The 23,169-nt window shown below is 37.5% G+C and overlaps 1 protein-coding gene and 1 long non-coding RNA gene across 6 annotated transcripts in view; one reads left to right on the forward strand and one right to left on the reverse strand.

The window, feature by feature from the left end:
- The window catches only part of LOC136420653 (uncharacterized), a 541,092-nt gene that overhangs the window by 145,521 nt on the left and 372,402 nt on the right, over positions 1–23,169 (forward strand). The gene's annotated exons all lie outside the window — the stretch shown is intronic.
- The window catches only part of LOC136421201 (uro-adherence factor A-like), a 72,284-nt gene that overhangs the window by 44,407 nt on the left and 4,708 nt on the right, over positions 1–23,169 (reverse strand). For 2 of the 3 annotated variants that reach the window (XM_066408380.1, XM_066408384.1), the window contains exons 2-3: positions 19,051–19,165; positions 18,680–18,706 (exon numbers count right to left, since the gene is read on the reverse strand). In XM_066408380.1, coding sequence (XP_066264477.1) covers positions 18,680–18,706; positions 19,051–19,165 — 142 coding nt within the window. Of the gene's footprint in view, positions 1–12,641; positions 12,738–18,679; positions 18,707–19,050; positions 19,166–23,169 lie in introns of those variants that run through there. The other variant, XM_066408383.1, reaches the window with a different exon arrangement.

The raw sequence follows: 23,169 nt of genomic DNA on the forward strand, positions 1-23,169 counted from the left end.
AGACATTGGTAAAGGTACTCTACTCAACTTTCCTCCTTCCATCCATCCGTTGTGAAGGTAAAAGGTGGTGGAAAAAGAGAGATGGGCTCCGCCATCTAATACCTTGCCCAAGACACAATATGAATTAAAAACCCACTGTCCCTACAACCTCAACAAGACCATGGGACCTTTACTTTACCAACCAAAACCACAGTATGCTTTTCCAACCACATTATGCAACTGGCACTAACAAACTATTAGAGAAAAAAGGGTATGATTCAGACTCAGAGACTAAGACCCCCCCCCCCTCACCACTGCCTCCCCCTTTAGAGATGACCTGACATGTGTCCAGCCTGGCCGCACTATTGTCTGGCCAGGTGAGGACAGGGCTGACCAGATGAAAGCCCAGCTTTCCTGTCATTAAACCCACTAATTCTACAGACCTGTGCTAATTATAAGCTGTGGCTTCCTAAATTATACAGGTGAAAACTTACACCAACCTGTTAACTCAGCTAGGAGTTACAGGAGTGACTAAAAAAGGACTGTTAGAAGGGCAATGCAAAAATGAAGAGAAAAAATTTCAACTCTGGTGATTTACCTGGTGTACCCTACGACTGCCACATTAAATAACAGTGTTATCATCAGGCCTTCTCAATAATGTCTTGAATACCAGGATATCCGAAGTCATTTAAGATATATTTCAAGCTAGGTTCACTGAAAGACTCTGCATTAGCTGATTTCTATAACTTTAAGTGAATTTGTTTTTCAGGGTACCTTGCAAAATTCTGACAGTTGCCATTACATAACTTATACAACAACACTTAACTCCAGCAATCTTTTTCAATGTACCACTAAGTATTTGGTAATTCTCACTTGTGTGATTTTATCCACATTTGTTGCTGAATATGACCAGCGTCTGAGGAAACCCTTGGGAAATCCACCCTCTCCACACGTGTGAATTCGAGGCGACATTACCATGGCATTTTCCATCCTATTGCCTACAGTAATAGAGTAACGTGGTCAAATCCATTCAGGTGTGAAATGAAGTTTTAAGGCCATTAAAATGTATGATTTTCAACAGCTTTATTACCTGCTGCTTTGGGGAATAGCTATTCACACAGAGCTGACAGGCTTATCATACTGTCTACAAAACAAGACAGTGTCTTTGTCTTGTGGTTAGAATCTGAAGGTTCTGGGTTTGAATCCATGGCAGGCACCAATGTTGTGCCATTGGAAAAGGCATTTTACACCTATTTCCTCACTCAACTCAGGTGCAAATAAGCAACTAGCGTTGGTTAGGGATGTCCCTTTGGATGGGATGTACATGTAAAGCTAGAGGTCCCTTGTTTGAGGAGAGCCACAAAGAACCCACCACACTTAGCGAAAAATTGAGGTCCTTCCTGGTGTGAACTTGGATCAAACCTTACAGGCTGGTTTCCATGTTGAAAAAGTGATTCACTGATCATCACATCAGTTATGTCAATCTTTCCGAAAATGTGGTTCATGTACAGGTATATAGATTTGGGGAAGAAAATCGGCCCATATCTGAATTGATGAGGATACATTATGCATGAGGACTTCCTGTTGAACAAACTACATGTATTTATAACCTTCCTGGTTGTCATAAAAAAACATCGTACTATGCCTATAAAAATGCAAATTTGATCATTTTTACTACGCAGCACATAAAAGTGCTGTCAGAAACATAACGATTGAGATGACAACCTTAGTACCGTATCATGATACGTAATTACCTTCGCCAAGAAGGTTATGTTTTCCGGTCTGTATGTCTATTTGTCTGTGAACAGCATATTAACTAGATAAAGTTGGATGAATCTTAACAATATTTGGTACTAGTATGTTGGTAGGAGTTTGCAAAATGAAGAAATGGTTAAATTCTGGGTCCCCTGGCAGCTTTCCTAAGTACTCCAGTAGAATTTCCTGTTTTGATATCTAATTTATGGTGTGCTTCTCCAGAAATCTTGGCACTTGTATTGCAAACAAAATTTTGCACTTTAGAGAACCAACTTTAAGTTCACCTAATTTTCTCTTATTACATGTAGTTAGTTAAACCTACAGCGTCAGCAAAATTCTCAGCCAGACTGCTTTCAATAATTTGAAACAAAACACATTTTTCCTTTCCCCGATGTTGTTGTCTATGAATAATTCAGACTGCACAATGTGTACAGACTGTGACCCGAGGGCACCTATCATCTGCTGTAATCGACAGTGCCCTTGAGCTATGCTTACACAGCCCCCATCACTTTGCATACGTTTTCCAGCACTCATGCTTTAAGCCACTTATTTCTCAGTTCTCGGATTTTTTGGTGAAAATTAACGGATTAGGTAGAAAAAATAAAAATAAAATAAAAAAAGAAACAGTGACTGACATTCAGTTGTAGACTGAAAAACCAGGCTGGTTAACATTTCTAACAATTTATTTCCAACTTTTGTTTATTAACACATTGATGAATGGAACAACTGCAACAACTTGGAAGACATTAGGACTTTCTTCAACTGTACTGTTGTTTTATGACTGTCACAGTAAACAACAGGTCTATCTTGCCATATTCCAAATGATTATTATACCTTTGCGTGACCCCAAATAACCCTACTAACCCTGTTTATCAAACTGACAGCACTTTAGAACATATCTGGGGTCATAGCACTGAAAATGAATGCAAAATAGCCTGGCCCAACTGACACCCAATAACAGTCTTGAATGATGACTCAATATCAAAGGCAGAAGTATTGCTCCTAGGTCTGTTCTGTTTCCCAACTTTCACAACAAGGTGAAAATCAAGAGTTTGCGGTTGAAACAAATGTAGAAACACAATCATAAAAGTTCATGGTTGGAGGTCACTGTGAAAACCAGGAACACAAAACCACCACAGATATTTCACCATGTGCATTGGCAAAGATCTGTGGCATTTAGAACAACTTTTCAGCAAAACTTGATATCAATTTAAAATTTTTCAGATTGAGAAAAATAAGTAAAGAAATTTTGAGAGAAGATTCTGTAAGTAGTATCCACCTGCCATCCTAATGTCTTGATGCATTTTTCTATGATAGAGTCAAATCAATCATGGTATTATGCATATAATGTACTATCTTTTATCAATTGTTGCAAGCATGTACATGTTACCTGTTTAATGTTGCAAGCATGTACATGTTACCTGTTTAATACACTGTTAGAACCATTGCCATGCGTAGTGTATAGTTTAAACATGTATGTATCACAAATCTTAAACCACATTATATAACACCATGTTTCCTTTCACGTAAATGCGGGATATATCAAAACTAAATACAACACTGACAGATACGGTAAGCATGACAAATCTACTCTATCTAACAGGCTGGTCATCTCTGTGCAGCCCCAGGCCCTAGGGGGATGACTCATGCTCCCCTGGGGGGTGGGGGGATCAATAGGTGTGTGTAGGGCAGGCCATCAGGTGATGGTATCATCAGTGGTGGGATGGAGGGGTGGCCTTTAGTGATTGGCGTCCTATTACCGTAAATGTCATGGTGTGACCATGCATTTGTCCTGCACTTTTATAGCATTGTAGTCAATAGCTGGTGTAGCAGGTTAGAACGTACCCCTGGCCAGAACATACCCGGGTACATTCTGACAAGGGGTAAACTCTGCCTGAGTGTTACACTGGTCTATATAGTTTGTCTATTACCGTAAACGTCATGGTGTGACCATGCATTTGTCCTGCAGTTTTATAGCATTGCAGTCTACGGCTGGTGTAGTAGGTCAGATGATACCCCTGGACAGAATACACCCTGGTACGTTCTGGCCAGGGGTAAACTCTGGCATGCTACACTGGTCTTATACATGTAGCTTGTCTATATTTTTCCATGTACTGTACTATTTTTGATGATGTTGTCTACATAGGAGCAGGTCATAAAAGATAGAAATCAGAAAGGGAAAAAGAGTCATGCAGTGCACATTGGTGGATATTACCACAAACACAAAGATGACAGTACGTTCTAAAGTTGACACTGTACATTTACAATGTAATACTCAAACATTCCTGATGTGAAAAACAGTATGCTAATCCCTCTACTCTATCTTTCATTTTAACACACATATTAATAATTCAAAACTTCCCAAGAGATTCATATATAGCTGAGGATAAAAACACCATTTTTTACTGTCCAAAAACTGAAAAACATGTAAAATATTTACATTATCTAATCCAGAAGTAAAATGTTTCAGCTAAATATTGTTTAAAATTACTAGGAAAAATCTTAAAACCTAGTTATTACATATCCCCAAATATCAAAGATAAATCTATGATATTATCCATTATTGTGTCTTTCAGAGAAAATAAAAAATCCTCTTCAAAAACACTCACATTGTAATGTCCCATGTTTTAAACTGTACAATAATTCCAATACAGTATATGCAGAATTTTGACCTGCTAATAAGACATAATTTGTATTAACTTGAAAGATTGACAAATTCTCCAATAAAAGGTTTCATCATTCTCACTAAAAAATCTCAATTAGCAGAATAACAGATTACATTATATAAAATCCCTTATCATTATCATTAGTAGATTGTAATTGAAGACTGAAGAGCCATAACTACTGAGAAATTACAATGGCAGTTGGCACCAATGCAGCATCAAAACTTTAAGCATTAGGGTGGCATCAAAGAACACTTTTACAACAGCCCTTAACAACCTTATTTGTTACAATTAAAAATCGAAAATATACAAGCAAGTACTCGTGGTAATCTCCGGTATCCCCAGGTGTGACATTCCACAGCTCAGGTGACCAGGTAATTCCCGCAAACTAACAGCGGGACGGGTCGTAAAAGTGTCAACGTTTGATGCTGTGGTTTATTGTCTGGTCAGGATGGGAAAGTAAATCTTATTATCTTGTAACAAATAGGATATTAATTGCACAAAGTTTCAGGACGTTATCAAATCTAATACTGTAAGATGCCAGAGATTTTTGGGGTGTAATGGTTTCCAGAAATTTTGAGGAAACTTCTTGTAAGGTTTCAAACTGATTCACCAAGAACAATGTGAGGCCCAGAAATACTTTCATAGGGTAGTCAGGAATACCCTATCTATGAAACTTCTGCTGACCTCTCCAAGGATTTGGATTTTTCCCAGTTGTTGACCATCAAGCTAGGTTCTGTCAGTCTTGGGTAGATATCAACAAATCATTTTCAATAAAACGTAAGTGCTGGTTGAGTTTTTCTTATACATGTATTACTATCAACTGTTGCTATTAGTACTGAAAACCAGGAAAATAAAAATAATTTTTTTTTTTTGATTTGGAACTTACACACTTAAACTGTTACCATTTCTAACAAACAAGTTACATTAAATTAGACTCGGATGGTTTATTTTGACTTTGACCTTATTACTCATCACACAATCAACACCTGTGTTTCAAGTTTAACAGTGAGGGTACTGAATTATGTATGTATTAATCACTATTATGAATGATCTAACAGCTAGCAGCTTTTCTTTTTGAAACAAAATTGTCCAAAAATTGCAGTTTAGAGTGTCTAGACAACCCATCACTGTCAGTGGAGTCGTGACATGCACTTGATCATATCATTTCAACGTCAGCAACTTTCAATAGAGATGCCAGCTTTTATGAAATCAATGATTTATATCTAATATTTCTTTACCCATATTTCGTCTCAGTTGTCAGAGCAGTAATACAATGGTTCAAGCTCCATAATCACTAATATTCAAATTGTGCACAGAAGATTCAATTGTGCACAGAATTTTAAACAGTGCACAGAATTCTGAATTGTTCAAAGAATTTTGAATTGTGCCAAGTATTTTACCGGTAGATTGTGCAGAGAATTTTGAATCTTATCTAGAATTTTGAAATGGAACCAAGCATTTCAACTAACATACCTAGAAATTCAAACTGCACCAAGAATTTCAAATTATGCAAAGAATCTAGAATTGTGCAAAGAATTTTGAATAGTGCAAACAATTTCAAATAATGCCTCAAATTTCGAAACATTATTGTATCTAGAGTTTTGAAATGAGCATTTCAACTGACATACAATTTCGACTTATGGTAGGAATTTCAAATTGTGTCAAGACTGTGCTTGAAAGCCCTTTCCACAAGTTGTGTTGCATAGCCTGCATCTTTCTACATATAAACTCCACAAACATGCCATTGTGACCTCTGCTGAGAGCTGGCCTATAATGAAGGAGGTGTGCCCAATTACAAAGGAGAAAATTACCCTACAACAATTATCACCACAAGTGGTAAAGGTGAACTTTGCGTAGCTAATGACTCGTGCAAAAGGCAGCTGTATACATAAAGCGAACATATGGATCAAATTCTGTGAATCCGGAGACAGAAGTTCAAACCCCGGTCAGGCATGGTGAGAAGGGTTGCATTAGTCCTTTAGGATGGTGATGTAAAGCCGATGGTCCTGTGTATGTGGGAGCTTCAGGTGTAAGCCTCAGGTGTCAAACCTCTGCACGTAAAAGAACTCAACATGCTTGACCCAGTGTTCTTGGCTATAAACATGAGCCATAGTTGGTGGCTTTACCTGATTACCATGTTTAACTACCTGTACATAATACATAGACCACTTACAAATGTACATGTACTTTTTTTCACATGGTCTGTTTTGACACTAATGTCCTTCATTTACCCTTGGATCCAAGCCCCCCTCCCCCTTTAAAAGTAGATTTTGCTGACAGGATGAGTGATGAAGGCCCCCTAAGTAAAGCTGTTTCCTGCATGTTTTCAGGGTGACACAGTTCTGAACCTCACTTTGCGGATGGCCCCAGAGGACAGACAAAAGACGCAGGGCTTCGGATGCACCCCTGGATATCTGCAATTTGCCACAAGTGTCCACCCTGGGAGGATTTAAGTACAGGAACATCTGTTGTTCTGGGTGCTACCTGTTAAGCCTAGAATCCATTCTCTTCTAGCTCCAGTACACTCCTGTGATCCTTTACCCTGCAGCTGGCCAAACACCCGTGACTTTTTAAAGGTTTAGCTCTTATGTCATTGATTATTTCGGGTATAAAAATACTTTTTAGAAGCAGTGTAACAGGGATTGTACTTCCCAATGCTTGTGTTTGAGCTGCAGTTTGTAAAGCTGTTACTAGCCATCATTTTAAGCTTACGAAATTCATTTTCGTAAATTTCATGTCATGAAGTTCAGATTTTTGTCAATCCCAAGAAGCGAACTTCCATCCTGGGACAGAGGGACGGGTCCTGGAGACAGCCCTGTTGAACATACACCTGTTACACCGTTACAGAAGACATTACGACTTAAAGACAGGATTCAATCTCCCAAACTTTAAACCCAGAGGCAGGGTCACAACTCAAGCTACAGACTATGTGACTTGGATAAAAGGAAGAGATACCTGCAATCTAAAACACAGCTCTTTTTCATGATAAAGAACAACACCCCCATATCTACATATCATTTCATCACTTAATACTTACCAAGATTGGATCAAATCTACACTCAGAGATAAGATAGGAATTCTGCCAGATCTGATGATTTTTGATGAATGGTGCCTTGCAGTGAGGATTTAGCAATTAAATCATCACCCGTGTGATTCTATGATTTGGCTTATATTTTTGACAGCTTGACAAATGACGTGTGCTGAACCACATGGAAAGTGGTGACCTCAGGGAAATGCAATTTTTCATAATTTTTCCAGGGAGGATTTCCGTTAGGGACTTTCTGAATGATAGATTAATTTTTGGCATGCAACATTGCCAATATCGGTTTATAAAGTCGCAGGTGGGTATGAAAATCTGTCACCAGCAAAAAAATAAGAGGCATGGAAAGTATTTAGATACATTGCTTTGTTTCAAGTATTTAGTTTTAAAATGCAAAAATTTGAAAATAACTATATCAACATCAGTGCAAAGCTTTTTTCAGTATTTTGATAATAGTTTTGATACATAATATATCACACAATCTGTTTTTACAGGTTTCAAGTTTGTCAAAACTTAATGAATATTATTATACAAGCAGACCAGTTATGTCTATGATGTTTCAGAAAAGCAGTTTTGCACTAACTTATTCATAACTGCCTTGACTAATAAAAGATTTTAGAGACCCTTCTTATTTCAGGAAACAGTGGAAGGCTTGATTCAGCACCAAGGACAGGATGACTTCCTGCATTCTTGAGAAAGAAGAAAGTAACTTACACCTACAGTTACACCTACTGTTTTAGTACAGCAGTCTTATATCAACTTCTTCATAACTGTCTTATCTGAAAGCTAACAACATCAGTACCAAGGACAGTGCATATTCTGGTATTTCAAACAAGAAAAACTTTCCTTTTGACACACATTATCATCATCGGTCGGCTGCACAGCAACCGATCACACGTCCTCTCGACACACACAAAAGTTAAACTTTTCTAAAATGATGCTATCCTTCCCATATCCTGACAGTGGCAAATATAAGATGCAAACTACCACTATTAATCACTTCCTATCATAATATGCTAGGCGAGGCAAGGCACAGGTACACTCGTGCGTAAAAAAACAACAGCAGACATGATTGAAGAGGTGTTAAACTAGAACTAGGTTATCACTGGGCAGACGCAGTGGTCGTGAAGATGTGTATGGCCCGTAGTAATTCTTGTCCTTGGAAGTTGGATCTTAGATTAAAAGCCATTAAATACAGGGGGAAAAGAAGCAAAACTAATGCTATGCATTATGCACTGTGCATCCTGGAAAGGCCTTTTTCTGATCACAAATCTAAAAAACAAAACGTTGCACTAGGCAGTCTGAAAACTTTGACTGACTTGAAATGACTCGGAATTCATCTTAAGTTTTCAAAATGAAAGAAAGAAAAAAGACAATAATCCCTTTTACTGTTGCTTCTTAACCTTCACCATGCTAAGGTAGCCGTTTAGCACCAATTTTAAATAAGTAATGGGTTAAGGCAGCAGGGAGGAAGTTAGTCACATCCAACTTACAGTAGAAGCACAATAACATTTATCACTGGCATGATAATCCTCCCTATGTTGATTATAGAATGCCAAAAGAAACACCTAGTAAATGTGGGTTCAGAAGCATTTCCCAGCATTCTTAGAGAACACTGTAGCGTGCCATGTGATGTCCTTAAAGCCTTAAGGTCAAACAACCTTGTCAAGGACAAAGCTTTGTGCCAAAATAACCTAAGTGAGCCTCTAGCATTTAATATCATAGCTGGTACAACTGGTTATCCATTGACAACTTGGAATATAATAATAAACAACGTCAATACAGAAGTCAACTTTTGGTGTAGTACATTAAAAGTGAATAGTACTATGTGACCATTGGTTTAGGTTTTTAGTGTAAGACAATGTTCAGGGCTTGAAATATTTTTTGAAATGCATATGCAATTTTGTTCACTTAAAATTGGAGCTGTGTACCTAACGTTGGACTGTGGGTGCACTGGTGCACTTAGATATTTGTGCAAGGTTCTGTACATTAAGATATTGTTCACAGCATATACAGCATATTCTTGACTTTAAGTGTTAAAAACAAGAATAACAAACTCAGGCTCTGACGAGAAGCAGTAAGGTTTCTGACTAGATTTTGCTAACATTTTACTTCATCTTATTATGTGCACCCAAAATAATTTCTGCACACCTGAATATTCCTGAATTCCAAGTCTTGCAGTGTTAGCATTATCTATATTACATGATGACAATGTTTTATGCAAGACGTTACTAGCACTTGGAACTAGCACTGTGAGTCTGCTACCAGTTGGGCAACAGGGACATCCCTTTGGACACTGAATACTATGATCTAAAATGACAAAACTATGACTAAGAAATGTTATTCACAGTACTAACCTCAGATTCCATGGTACAACTGCAATTCAAAGTTCTGATTCTTCCTCAAATCTCCATTCTATACCGCACACTTCACCTAGAAATATTTGGTGGACTCTTACCAACTCTTCTAACCACACCAAGGCAAACACTCTTTCAACTTACACTGTAGCGTTGATATTGGCAAAAATTCTCACCACTGTGTCTTTACCAAATTAGACTCAGAGTCTGTGTGTAAGAAACTTTATGTCACATTGAAACATTTGGCTTATTTTGACAGACAGTGAAAACAACATTGCGTTCTTGAGGTTGTTTTGTCTCTAAATCTTAGAAAAGAGGTGACTTAATGTTCAGGAAAGCAGTGGTAAAAGAAGTCTTACTAGTGATTCAAAGAAATACTGTTAATTCATTAAAGCTTATGGGCTTAATTTCACGATAGGAGGCTTTCGAAACTGTCTAATATTTCATCCCTGTCCCAATTGTTCACAGCAGAAGAATTAGGAGAACCCTGTAGGAAACCACATAACTATGCCTTAAAATGTCAGAGGAAATGGTTTAATGGGCACATTTGGGAATCCGCACAGCTTGTTAAAAAGTACGCTAAGCTTACAGATCAAAAAAGGTCTCTCAAAAAAGGACAGTAAAGTCATTACTGTAATTCCTTTAAGATCGAGAGGATTTGATTTCACAGTAAGAGGAGTTTAGTTGATGGTGGGCACACAGTGTATTACTGACAAACAATCTTTCTTGTTCACAGCGACTTCGGGATGGAGACGTTGTGACAAAAAGGCTTGGCACAAAAATAGAACCACTGTAATTATTCAAAGTTTTACAGTAATCTCCAGTATTATCAGTGCTTTATACATGTGGCCCATTAAGAGAGCCTTTAAGAGAGAATTACAAGAACAAGTATATACAAATTTGCAGATAAAAGGTTTAAATGTCTAAGAACATACATTTGTACGTGATAGCCTAAGAAGGCTTGTGCATGATCTACCTGAAAAGAAATACAAAATGGTGCTCTCGTAACTCCACTGGGTGCATTTTAAAAGAAAAGTATTTATAGAGACCTTTTTAAGAATGTATCCAACACCTGGACATCTGAAGTGTGCATGCCTCTGTAGATCAAAGTATTTTTCTATAATTGCAGGTGAAATTTTGCAATATGTACAACACACACAAATAAAAGATTTTGAGCCGTGGCATTCCTGTTGCTAATATTCCCACTTAATTCCGCTGAATCACAGCCATGCAAATTCCTGCAGGAAGTTTCCCATGATGAGATTAGATTTCACTCAAAAATTCATGACGGTCAAATTACCTCATTAGAAACTACTTCAGATATCAATCAGTTTCTCATCTCTTCTAATCACCTGAGTGGCGCTGGAAGGAAGCGCAGCTCAGAGGTGATGAATCAATCACTTTCTCTTCGAAACATTTTTTGATAGCGTGATGCTTTTTTTGTCTTACCAGCGTCGTGTTGGCGTAACAGTTAGGGTATATGGCCTAGAACCTAGAGGTCCTGGGGTTGAATCCTCTGCTATGCCATCAATGTTGTGCCCTTTGGAAAGGCACTTGACACGACTTTCCTGACTCCACCCCGGTGTAAAAATGGGTACCTGACTTCGGTTGGGGAGGTACAAGGTGGTGGAAGGTGGGAGTTGGAAGCTGCCTTCAGATACCGTGCCCTAGACACAGTGGATTAACACTGTTAACCCACTGCCCCTATGGCATCAAAAAGGCTATGGGACTATAATGTACCTTCACCATTACCTCAACCTTAATGCAAAAGTTTTTGGATAGCTGATATAGTGCAATGCGGCATCACTACAGCTCGCATTTTCAGCCAAGCACACCAGGCCACCCCTACTCTTCTCGATATGTGTGCAAAGGATTGAAGCCTGATGCTGACACCTGAATCTCCACCAATATACAGCTTTATGTCCCCACCCAAAAGGATGAATCACAAATCTCTATTGTGAAAAGCATTTTTCTGATGGACACAGGCCTCCTAAACATCTAAAATGGAATAGTCTGTGCAGTGCATTTGTCTAGTACTTTGTTTAGTTCCAATACATTTGTTTCAGGTGCAAATACCTTACACAATTTCTATCCTTGGCATAGATTTAGCACAATTTAGCAAGAAATACTTTGGACTTGATTTAATATAGACATTTGGGAATGATTCAAGGTTCCTACCATTAAGTGTTGCTCACCAAATTAACCATCATATATAAAAAGTCAACTGATTTATCCTGACCACTAAAGTAATTACAGAACACTAGAGAGTTAAAAATGCAGCTATAATTGAGTTATCAGAATAGGCTTTTACTAAGTGCATCTATCATTTACTCAATCAGAAATGTGAATTGCTAAATGTTAAAATATAATAATAACTGTGTCTTTAATTTGGGGAGCAGAACATACAAAATGTTGCTTTACCAATAAAAAGGTAAAGCCATAATTTTTCTTCATCATGAATTCATATGCAGCATTCAATACCTTTCTTTTAAAACATATGACATGGTTCAGTGATGCATTTATCACATTGGAAAGCCATTCAGTACCAAGGAAAGAATGTTCCAATAACCATTATTTTGGATTCTACATTTGTACACAGACATCAAACATAAGTTGGTATAACCGTGGTACAAAGGATAACATACATAAAATATCTTTTATAAAATCACAGCTCAAAAATTGAGCATTAACAATCTAGGAAAAAAATCAATTCTCAAAATAGTGCTAAAGCTTGTCAGGCAAAGTCAAAGAAAATCCTTTTTTTACAGCTATTAAAGAAAAAATATTCATATTCCAATACTATATTATTATGTGTTTGATATGATTAACAACTGTTACATGTACCTTTTTTCCCGGCGTATAACTGACTCTAAAACCCTCTCTCCGGAGCTGGTACCAGGCCTACGGGACCCCGCGACGATCTGTCCCGCTTCGCGACCCCCTCACGGCTAACTACCACGAAATTGGGCACAGCGCCATTGTGGACATTAACACATGAATATTTAATTCAAAATGGATTATGTGTTGTCACTGTCAAAGCCATTATTGCTTGATACGTTTGTCTATCCTTTGTTATGGAATCCCATGAAAGGATATCATCTTTCAAAGAATAGATGCCGAATAAACATAATGTCTGTAATTTCCTTTTAATCTTGAAAGTTTGTTTTTCATAAAGGAAATACAAAGCTAGTTAGGTTTTGGGTCATTATGAAATGACACAGTACTATGTATGGTAAAATATAATTTCCAAACATGTATAGGAAAATGCTAACTACCTAAAAATGCATAATAGTATTTTCACCATTTTGTCTTCTTCAAAAGTGTGGATTATACTATTAACTTGGTCGATTTTTGAGCAGGAAACTTTTGTTCAAATGTTGCAAAAAAACTATCTTTACCTGCGTAAATGAACTATATACCTCTTCTTTACATAGTATCACGTTCATAAAAATGGCCCTTACCGAGCTTTTAAAAACATCCCCTAGCAAAGCGAATCACAGGAAATCCCTACCATTTATTTCATCCATTCTGTATGATGACATTACCTTGAAAATAACGTCCTAGCTAAGCCTTTCTTGATGTAAAGCATGGGTTGATCCATTATGCATACCGGCTTAAGTACATAGGCGGCTGTCACTGTTGTTTGTGCAATGTTAAGTGCAGTATTATACCCGTATGTGTCGGGATGTGCACAGCATAACAATTAAATTCTCTCCCTTTAACCTTCAATATACTAAGGGAGCCACACATCACCAAAACTGCTTGCTCAACTCGAAAGTTAGCATTTTAAAGGTTAATCTAGAGGCATTTCCCAAATGGTTTGAAATCGTCCAAAATCTGAGTGGACAAGTATATTTTCCAAAAGTTTGCAGAAAAAAGACAACGTCTACATCAAAGCTATTCAATACAAACTGCAGTGAATATTACAAAGCAAAGAAGGATATTTTCTATTTGTTTGATAATGGATACTTACTAGTAGCAAGCCTTCTCTCTCTCTCTCTCTCTCTCTCTCTCTCTCTGTCTCTCTCTGTCTCTCTCCAAATCTCACTCTCCCAATCTCTCTCCTAACCACTTTCCCAACCTGCCAATGTCTGTCTCTCTCAATCATTCCCTTCGTCCCTCCCCTGTCTCTGTCAATCGTTTCATGTTCACAGGAACTTGATTACATATAGTAGGGAAAAGGAGGTTTGCATTTGTAACAATACAGTAGACAGAACACATATCTGCTGCTAATATCTAATGATTAACAGTTACTGTATCTCTATCTTATCCAAAGGTGTACCAGTCTACACATTTCAAAACAAATACGTTTTTATCAGTCTCCATATGTCCGATGGTCCTATGGGATGATTTCACTACTGTTGCCTAATAATGGAAAAACCACCATCCGTGAAACACGCCCAAATTTGGACATTCTGAGCCCCTCTGTTGGAATGTGAAGATCATAAACACTTGAAGAAAATAGGGAAACGGACAGTTACAAGCCAAGTCATTGTTTTGGATTCTAAAACAAGAACGGTTTTGACGAAAAACAATTACACAGTGTATATGTCTAGATACAATATATAATATAACTATTGGTACTTTTGAGATGTAATGAGAATTTATTTTCACAAATCCTATCCCTTAGGAAATAGAGAATATGTTGGTAATTATGGGGGGTTAGTGGTCACCAAAAACGAAAGTCATAAACTTTAATATCACATAAATAATGCAACCTTTGTAATATTTATCAGGATTGATGTCAACATGATAACATTAGAAGTTAATTTATGATAACTATCAAAAAACAGCATTTCATATTATCATCTTCTGTGACCAAATGCATATCATGTCATAGTAAATCATTAGAATTTTTCTTTGACAAAAAGATGAAATATTGGTTCTTTTCTGCAAACTTCTCTAGAAAGGTTATGAATTTTGATACATCATTTGCTATATAGAAACATTCATGTAGTAAAAACAAAATTGTACCAATTTCTCTTTAGGTATTAGATCAATAATTTGACTCGAGCACAAAAATTGACATCGGAACATCACAGTAGAAGTGAATAAATCAATAAATCGAATGTCAAATATATTGAAGATGAAAAAGCTCCACCTACCTCATTCATGCCTTCCTAGTTTCCAAGAATGAGCTCTAGCAGATGACATTGTATTTCTTCCCGGAATCTAAACCAATCTGCTTCCAGGAATGTGCTATTTCCTCCCGGAATCTAAACCAACCTGTTTGTCCTGCCATCTATTTTGCACTATTCCTCGGGGGGATGAGCTCATAATGGAAAGTTAGCAAGCCGCGAAACTATCCGTCGCACGGAAATAGATGTGGAAATGACCCAGTGTGCGGGAGGGAGCGCGAGAGTACGGGAATGTCAGAGTCATCATCACTTGATGATACAGAAAGAGCAACTGTTGGCAAACAATAGATTTAGGTCTAGATCTTAGAATCATTCTGTCCATATACTGATTTCTTTGGTTTGCCACTTCTACATCAAAACTGCTTTGTATACATATACAGAGAGGCATAACTGTATTATAACTGCAGCTGTAACTGTGTGTTATATAAAGTGATATTGTATAACACTACCAGTAGACTAGCCCCCTGCTGCAGTGCTTGCAAACTGTGTGGCCCAAGGGCTGTAGAAACAGAGATGGGCACTGCCCTGTACACCAAAAGATGTGGGAAGGATTTCAACATGTACCTTTTGGACCTTCTTTAGTGGCATCTTTTCTTACACATCATGCCAGAAAAATAAGTGTAAGATTAATGTGAAATATGTCAAATTATGGTATACAAATTAGAGCACTGATATTCATGTTATAAAAATAATCATTGAAAATGTTAAAAGCTTGGGACATCTTAAATTGATCATTGTACGTATACATACAATTCTTTTCATCATTGAAAAAAACAGTTCGAAAACCCCAAGCAAGAACACATTTCTCATTCAGTTAACAAGGCCAACAGAGGCATAAAATGACATTATATTATAGATCTACTCTCTTGGCATCATGTATAAAGTTGTTAGACTTGCATTCACTCAAAGTAATCTCTCTTTAGTCGTAAAATAAATGAAGTACATCTTTATGTCCCCTTTACTACACACTTGTCTCAGGGATGTGACTCGGGGGCACTGTAACATTGACAAGCAGGATAAAAGATCTCCTTAAACACGATAAACATGTAACATGAAACTGATACCTTCATTTAACCAATCAATATACTGTAAATCGTGTAACAGTTGCAATAGTTTTACATGTATGTTCCCTTTTTTGCGGTGACAATAACATGTACCGCCTTGCAATGCATCAAAACAGTCATTTCAAAGATATCACAAACCCTTGATTTTCACCATGCTGTGAAATTTAAGTGCTGCAAAGTTGGATAAATTTACAGCACTGTGTCTAATTATAAATATCACAGAAAATGGGCATTAACAGTCACGGATAGAGAAATGCATGTCGATTTCAATTTGACCAATGGATAGTTTATGTAGCATGACCTAACTTAAAGGTTATGTTGGTCCTTATTCATAGCATTTGCATGAAAATTGTTGAAAAGCATTATTAGCAAAGATATAAAATAAACCCTTAACAAGGTCTTCATTCATAGCATTTGCATGAAAATTGCTGTAAAGTAAAATGAGCAAAGACATAAAATAAAACACTTGATATCAAGTCTTATAAAAAGCAATATAAGACTTCTTTTCAGTTCCATTTTATGTCCCCATAAAAGATATATCAAACCTTTAGAAATACCTTTGACCATATTCCATCATTCTATTCAAGCATTCATTTTTACTTTAAAAAGATAACAACATGTAGAAAAGCGGCACTCAAAAGACAGATGACTCTCATAGTGCCAACATCATTTTGACATGTAAATTCTTCACACCGCGTTAGAATTTAGATTAGCTTTTACGACCCGGCACTTTTCCATTCCCGAGCGACGGTCTCGCCGTGAGGTTCTAAATGACCGAAAAAATTGGGTCAACGCCTCGCTAATAACGGTAAAGGTCACCTTCATGAGGATTGATTCGCGGGATGATGATAAAAGATGCGGAGATGAGACGACTTGTTCCGTATGAGTTGGTAAGGTAGAATTCATTACAAGGAACAGAAAGGGCACAATGACATGGGAACGGGCATTCTGTAGACCTTATTTACAAAAATGTAGACAAAGAAGCATATTTCAGAATTACACCAACACTTATGTAATCTTAATAGAATTCATCTCGAAACACAGAACTGAAAAAAACGGCTGTCAAAATAGTCTAACTATAAGGAAATACTGTAAACAATGAAAAATTCACTGTGCTTTTGTGCTCTGTCTATTGGTACAACAGTTGTTTCAAAAGTGAACTTAATCAAAACATCACAAATGCATCCTTTCCCCTTCTACCACAAAATTCATTCCAGCCAAACATAAAACAACTTGAAACACATAATTGAACATACTGTACATGCAGTTTGATAACATGGAAACACAACAGATAATACTTGAACTAAAACTCTACATTGCCCACTCCTACATGTAAACTATTTCAACACCTCCCCAAACATTAACACTTCCATAGTTGATTACCTGTCCGGACTGGCAAGCCCCATAGGATAGCAATCCCAATAAGTTTTACTTCTATACCCCCCTCTAGGGAGGAATGGTCTGATTACTCCATCTGTTACCATGGCAACAAGAAGCAACCAGTGATGCAGAAGATGTGTTCATTTTCAACAGGCTGAGATAAGATAGATGAATTCGGACTGTTCTATAACAGGAAAATATGTGGGGGGAGGCTGAATCTATGCCAGTAGTGAAATAACTTGAATAGTGTTGCCACCATGTTTGTTTATTGTAAAACCAAGCAATGTTTTTAATCATAACAGTGACCCCATCCAAAAAACACATTTTTCTTTAACTGCTCCACCCAAAATACCTTACTCCAGGCCACACATGTTTCGTATACATATAAACATATTACAAAGCACTACAATATGGGAGACACAAATTCAGAAAAAAGAAACATGAAGAAGGGTATAGACACAGTCAAACTAAAGAAACATAAAAACAAACTCTGAGACAACAAAATTTGCAGCTTTTTCTGTACCTGTTTCCATCTCCAACCTAGGAATATGTGCGCCCTCCGATTACGTTGCAACAGAAGACCTCTCTCCATCTTATCACCTCAGAACTGGCACCGGTTCAAACGAACCATCTCTTTGAAACACTGGGCATTCGGTTACACTCATATCTCTATATAGACACCGCTATAGACTGATGAAATATGGGTTATCTGGGTCAATGTTTATAAATAGACAGGATGCATCTTCAATACGCTGCCTCATCATGTATCTGGCAAGGTTTCAAGTCAGGATGGCCCAAATGACCCCATATGAATGGAGGAAGGCCTTAGGGTTAAGGAAAGGTTACAAATGGATTCTTTGGTCTTTGTGGTTATTATGTTGAATTAACTGCAGGATATCTTGATTACCGTTAGAAAAGAGGGTCTGCATGGGGGATCCAGGCAATGCTTAACGGTAAATTTAGGAGGGTCAAACAATACTTGACAGTAAATTGTTGCGAGAGGTATTGGGAATTAGTTCATTGGTATGTTTTATGTATTCATGGAGTTTTCGGTAAAACAAGTTTGCAAATGCTGACACAACCAGCCATTCTGTTTAATATGACTTTGGGGCAATCTGCCATTCAACTTCACGATACAAATAATTTGTCAATAACCCTTAACGAATCAGTAGTATCACAGTTAGCCTAATAATCATCTCCCACATTCACACTACTAAACAGAAAATTGACATCTATGAACAATAAACTGAAGGCATGACGACTAGCGCCACACGCTGGTTGAAATTGGTACTGCACCCACCTGGTAAGACTGATTGCTGTCAGCTGTCTGTAAGGACAAAGAGTATGACTGTAATAAGCAGTGTTTGCATAAAGCACCATAAAAAGGTATCAATCATTTTACTTATAAACAGGTCTATTCATATTCAGAAAATCAGCCAAACTAAAATTAAACATAGAGAGTTAGACTCATGTCCATCTGTAAAGAGCTCAACCGGTTACGGTAAATTTTGAAATTTTTGCCGTCAGCACACATACCCTCTACCTACAGCCCCAAAAAGGCAAATGCTGGCTTTTTTCAGTATCATTTTTCTGTACAAGACCTTTTGGAATATGACAAATTGAAAAATCACAGACACACTATTAATAAAGTCTGATATTCAGGAATCTGACCTCTCTACTGCTCTTGCTCTTCTCGCTGTTTCTGTCGTCCCTTTGTTCGCTGTCCTGTTCTCTCTCTCCACTGGGTCTCTTCTTTCTTTCTGTTGGTCCATCTTCTCTTCCACTTCTGAAAATAAGATGTTAAAAGATACTTCAACTTCTTTAGATTTTAAAGGGAGTTAATATAGAATTTTGCCATCAAAACTGAGACTTTTCTTGGTTATAGTTTAACTTTTATTCTTAAAGTTACTTTAAACATAATCTTGCCTATCCTCCAAGCTGGTAATTATTTCATGAAACCTCCAAAAAAGAAATTGAAGCCATTAAACATTAAAAGTTGAAGAGAATATCAGAGCCCAGAATGACCTTTATGTTACTGATGATGCTTTCTTGCATAAATCACATATTTATAATTATAGGAAAAGGGTGACATTGTGAAGTTGAGGTGCATTGAGCATGTTTAACTTAAAGGGGAAGGACTAATAACCTTACCCTGTAAAAACATACCCTGCTACAGAAAAAGCAAGGAAACTTGCTGCCCTCTATGCTACTAGGTACCACAAGGATCTTAACGAACAATATACTAGTAGTAGTACAAGAAGCTAGCATAAGGACAAAAGAAATTGATAGCAAATAATAACCACACAAGCACTGCATTTACCTTTCGCTATCAGAAGGCAACCAAAAGTCCTCCATATCCTGACATGGGCCCACAAACGAGCTTGGCTCGATGTGCACAAAATTCTTGTACGAGGCTGACTTGGCAGAAACACAGCTCTTAAACATCCCACGAAACATCCTCTCAATTTACTCAAGCCTCAACAATCAGAAAAACCTTTCAGACTGGTCAGATCATTAAGAAATTACGATCAGTATTTTCAGCAGAAAAGAAATCGACTGTTATATACGAGCTGAATTTTGTAGGACGAAAACAATGGCAGTTCCCAGGCCTTACATCACTTTCTCATTACCAAGCAGTCACTGGCCTGCCTCAAATTTTGCAGTATGTTGAAAAGTCCTGACCTAAAGCTTAGGTAAACTTTGGGACAACCCATTAATGTTTGCATGTAATCACATTGGAACATAAATATCCTTGTAGATTTATAAAGCTTGCTTTGTATTTAACTGTTGGTGATATTCCATATCTAAAAATCAAACCAACAAATAACTTATCGAAGAAATAAACGACTAGTAAAAAAATTATGTTTGGTATCTCGGGACCAGACATTAAATACATGTGTAGTATTGTTTACCTTAATTCAAAGCTTTAATGTATAAGTTCATAAGCATCTTATCTTAGGATTTTTTTTTGATATTCAAAAAAGAAAATCCGTATGGAAATACAGAAACATCAATATTCATATGATTACTATTGGGAAGTGCTAGAAGAAAAGTTATTGCTCTTACTGTCCTAGAGTCTTAGACGAGGTAAATCATAATTTCTATGATATGATATTTGTTGCAAGTTGGTATTTGGGGCTTCAAAATCACCTTATTTGATAGCATCCTTTCAATATGATTTTTTCAATAGAGAAATATAAACCCAATCCTACGGTGTCCGTGTGTTATGAACTGTCCCTTGCATTTTGACAAAAGACTGAGTTCATCTCACCAAACTGTCACTTTCCAAATATGGAGGCCATGTGTATTTTGGGACAAAATAGCTGCTAGGGTTACTCAAGTCACCTAACCACATAAACCTCTCCTCTGATTGGTTAATGAGCATCCACAAAGGAGGACATTCATTGGTCAATTATTGACTGATTTATATTTTCAAAACATACCTATTAGGGCATTCACAAATCTTTAATAAAACAACATTAGCTGGCAGAAGTGATAAAGGAACCTTACCTTAATTTTACGACCAAATTTGAGCAGGTAAAAAGGTGTTCACCTGTCAGTGATGACCTTTACGATAACCTTACCTTCAAAGCCTCAGGGTTTACTGCTAAATTCTCCTTTGATGTTGGTGTTATTTTACAGCTTGTTTCACTGATCTAATCACAAAGGCAAACAGGTATGGAGTCACTTCCTAAAGGGAGATTTAAATCTACTCTAACTTTTTAATAGCTGATAGCACCGGGTCACCCCTACTCTTATTGATAAGTGTGTCAGGTTCTTTTACGTGCAAAGCTTCGGCCCCTGAGGCTCACGCATGCACAGGGCCGCCGGCGTGATGTCCCCATCCGAAATGTCAAATGCAACCCTAACATCATGCCTAAGCATGGCTTGAACCTCCACCCTAGATGCACTTTCAGAGAATTTTCAAAGATGGCACTTACTTCTCGAGACACACTTGTACTAAATACCTTTAGCTTGAGTTTACATATAATTCTACTGAGATACCAAAGAAACCAAAACAAGCTTGTGTGTGTGTGTGTGCGTGTTGTACCAAGGACGTTATATTGAATATACACATATAATATCCTTGATAGTACGTGTACCAGCAAAACTACTGACTTATATTACAAAGAAAAGCGAGCTCCAACCAACTGAAAGTTTCTCCTCTCCGAGCAGAGGTTGGTGGTGAAGATTGTGACCTTTTTATCATATGCCCCACTCTCCACCAGAGTGCCCAGACAGAACCAGACAGAAACGGGGCATGTGATGAAAAGGTAACAATCTTCTCCACCAAACTCTGCTTGAAGCTAGAGGTAAAAGTTCACCTATTTTGTAAGACTGCACAGAAAAGGGTCCGTCCCACATGCTCACAATGTGGAGAGATAATCATAGTCATTATGTCGGGATGATTGAAATTACAGGGAGCCAGCACTGGAACAGGAAAACACTCAACAATGCACCAAGGATAAGCATGTGAACAAAGCATGCTGAAAACCCCACCCTGTTGATAATGTTACCACTCAATATTGCTTCTAGCCTGGAAAAACTAGTTCTCATACTACTACTAGTACTAGTAACCAATTCTGCAAGCTAGAGTGAATAGTCAAAACCAGAATGATACAAAAACAATGGAAAAGACCACTGCAAAAAAAGAAACTTGTCGGAGGTAATGTGCATGCCTTTGGGCTTTGACCTCAGGCGTATGTACATAAAAGAACCCAACACACTTATTGTAAATTGCCGGGATGAACTGGTATACTTGGCTGATATCGTAAACTGTGGAGAGGCAGCATTGCACTACCAGCTATGGAAAAAAGTCACACTTTGACAGTCTGAGGTCGCCCGCTTTAGAAACCTTTAGAAACCAATCTTCCTTACAGAAGCAACCACCTGGATAACCTAACCAAACAACTTGTGATTATCACACCAAGAGTATGTACAGTAGCTCTAACAAGAATCTGTTGCCTTGTCAAGAACTGTATCTTACTCAAGTCTTCTTTGTTACATCAGAACTACATTTCTTTGGATCAAACCAAGCCCAATGCTGCAAAGAAGGCTCCGCTAGTGAGGTCTTGCCCCAAAAAATCCCAAATTCCCTCCACTTCTCAAATTTAATACGTAGTCTTATCATACTAGGATAGACATTATCCGTCTTCAGTCTAGACACTTTATATTATAACTTATATAAGCCTGCATCTTGGGAATTGTTTTTTACATAGAAAATCCTACAATATCCCCAACATAAGTCCGGGGAACTAGAATTACAATGGCATATGAGTCTACTGTAAAACTTCACATTTTTCCTGTGTTTCTGTAGTAACCTCTTACCGCTCTATCTTCCATTATGTTACTGTTAGTTGTTATTAATAATATTGTTGTTGCAACTGCAAACTTAAAGATACAACAAATTCTAAATTTTCACAGTGCCATAAACTAAGCACCGCAAACTTGGTTGAACTCTTCAGTATCTTGATTTCAAATGACTGGACCAGACAATGTACATGTCTTTCCCTTCACAATTCAACTTTAACCAATATTCAACACCAGTACATGCATGGCTCACAAGAAGAAAGAGGCAACGATATAAATTAATGTGCATTACTAATCTTTTATATGAAAGGAAGAAGAAAAAAGAACAACAAGTAAAGGTATGTCCTAAAACAACTAATGGATTGTATCTCAAACAAGCCAATGTCAAGTACCAATCATTCGTAGCTTTGGGACAATGACAGTGCTGAGACGGGGAATTCAACCTGTTTTGACTTTATTTGTCTTGCTCTAGAATCCATT

Source organism: Branchiostoma lanceolatum, chromosome 15 (assembly GCF_035083965.1).
Source record: "Branchiostoma lanceolatum isolate klBraLanc5 chromosome 15, klBraLanc5.hap2, whole genome shotgun sequence".
Lineage (NCBI taxonomy): Eukaryota > Metazoa > Chordata > Leptocardii > Amphioxiformes > Branchiostomatidae > Branchiostoma > Branchiostoma lanceolatum.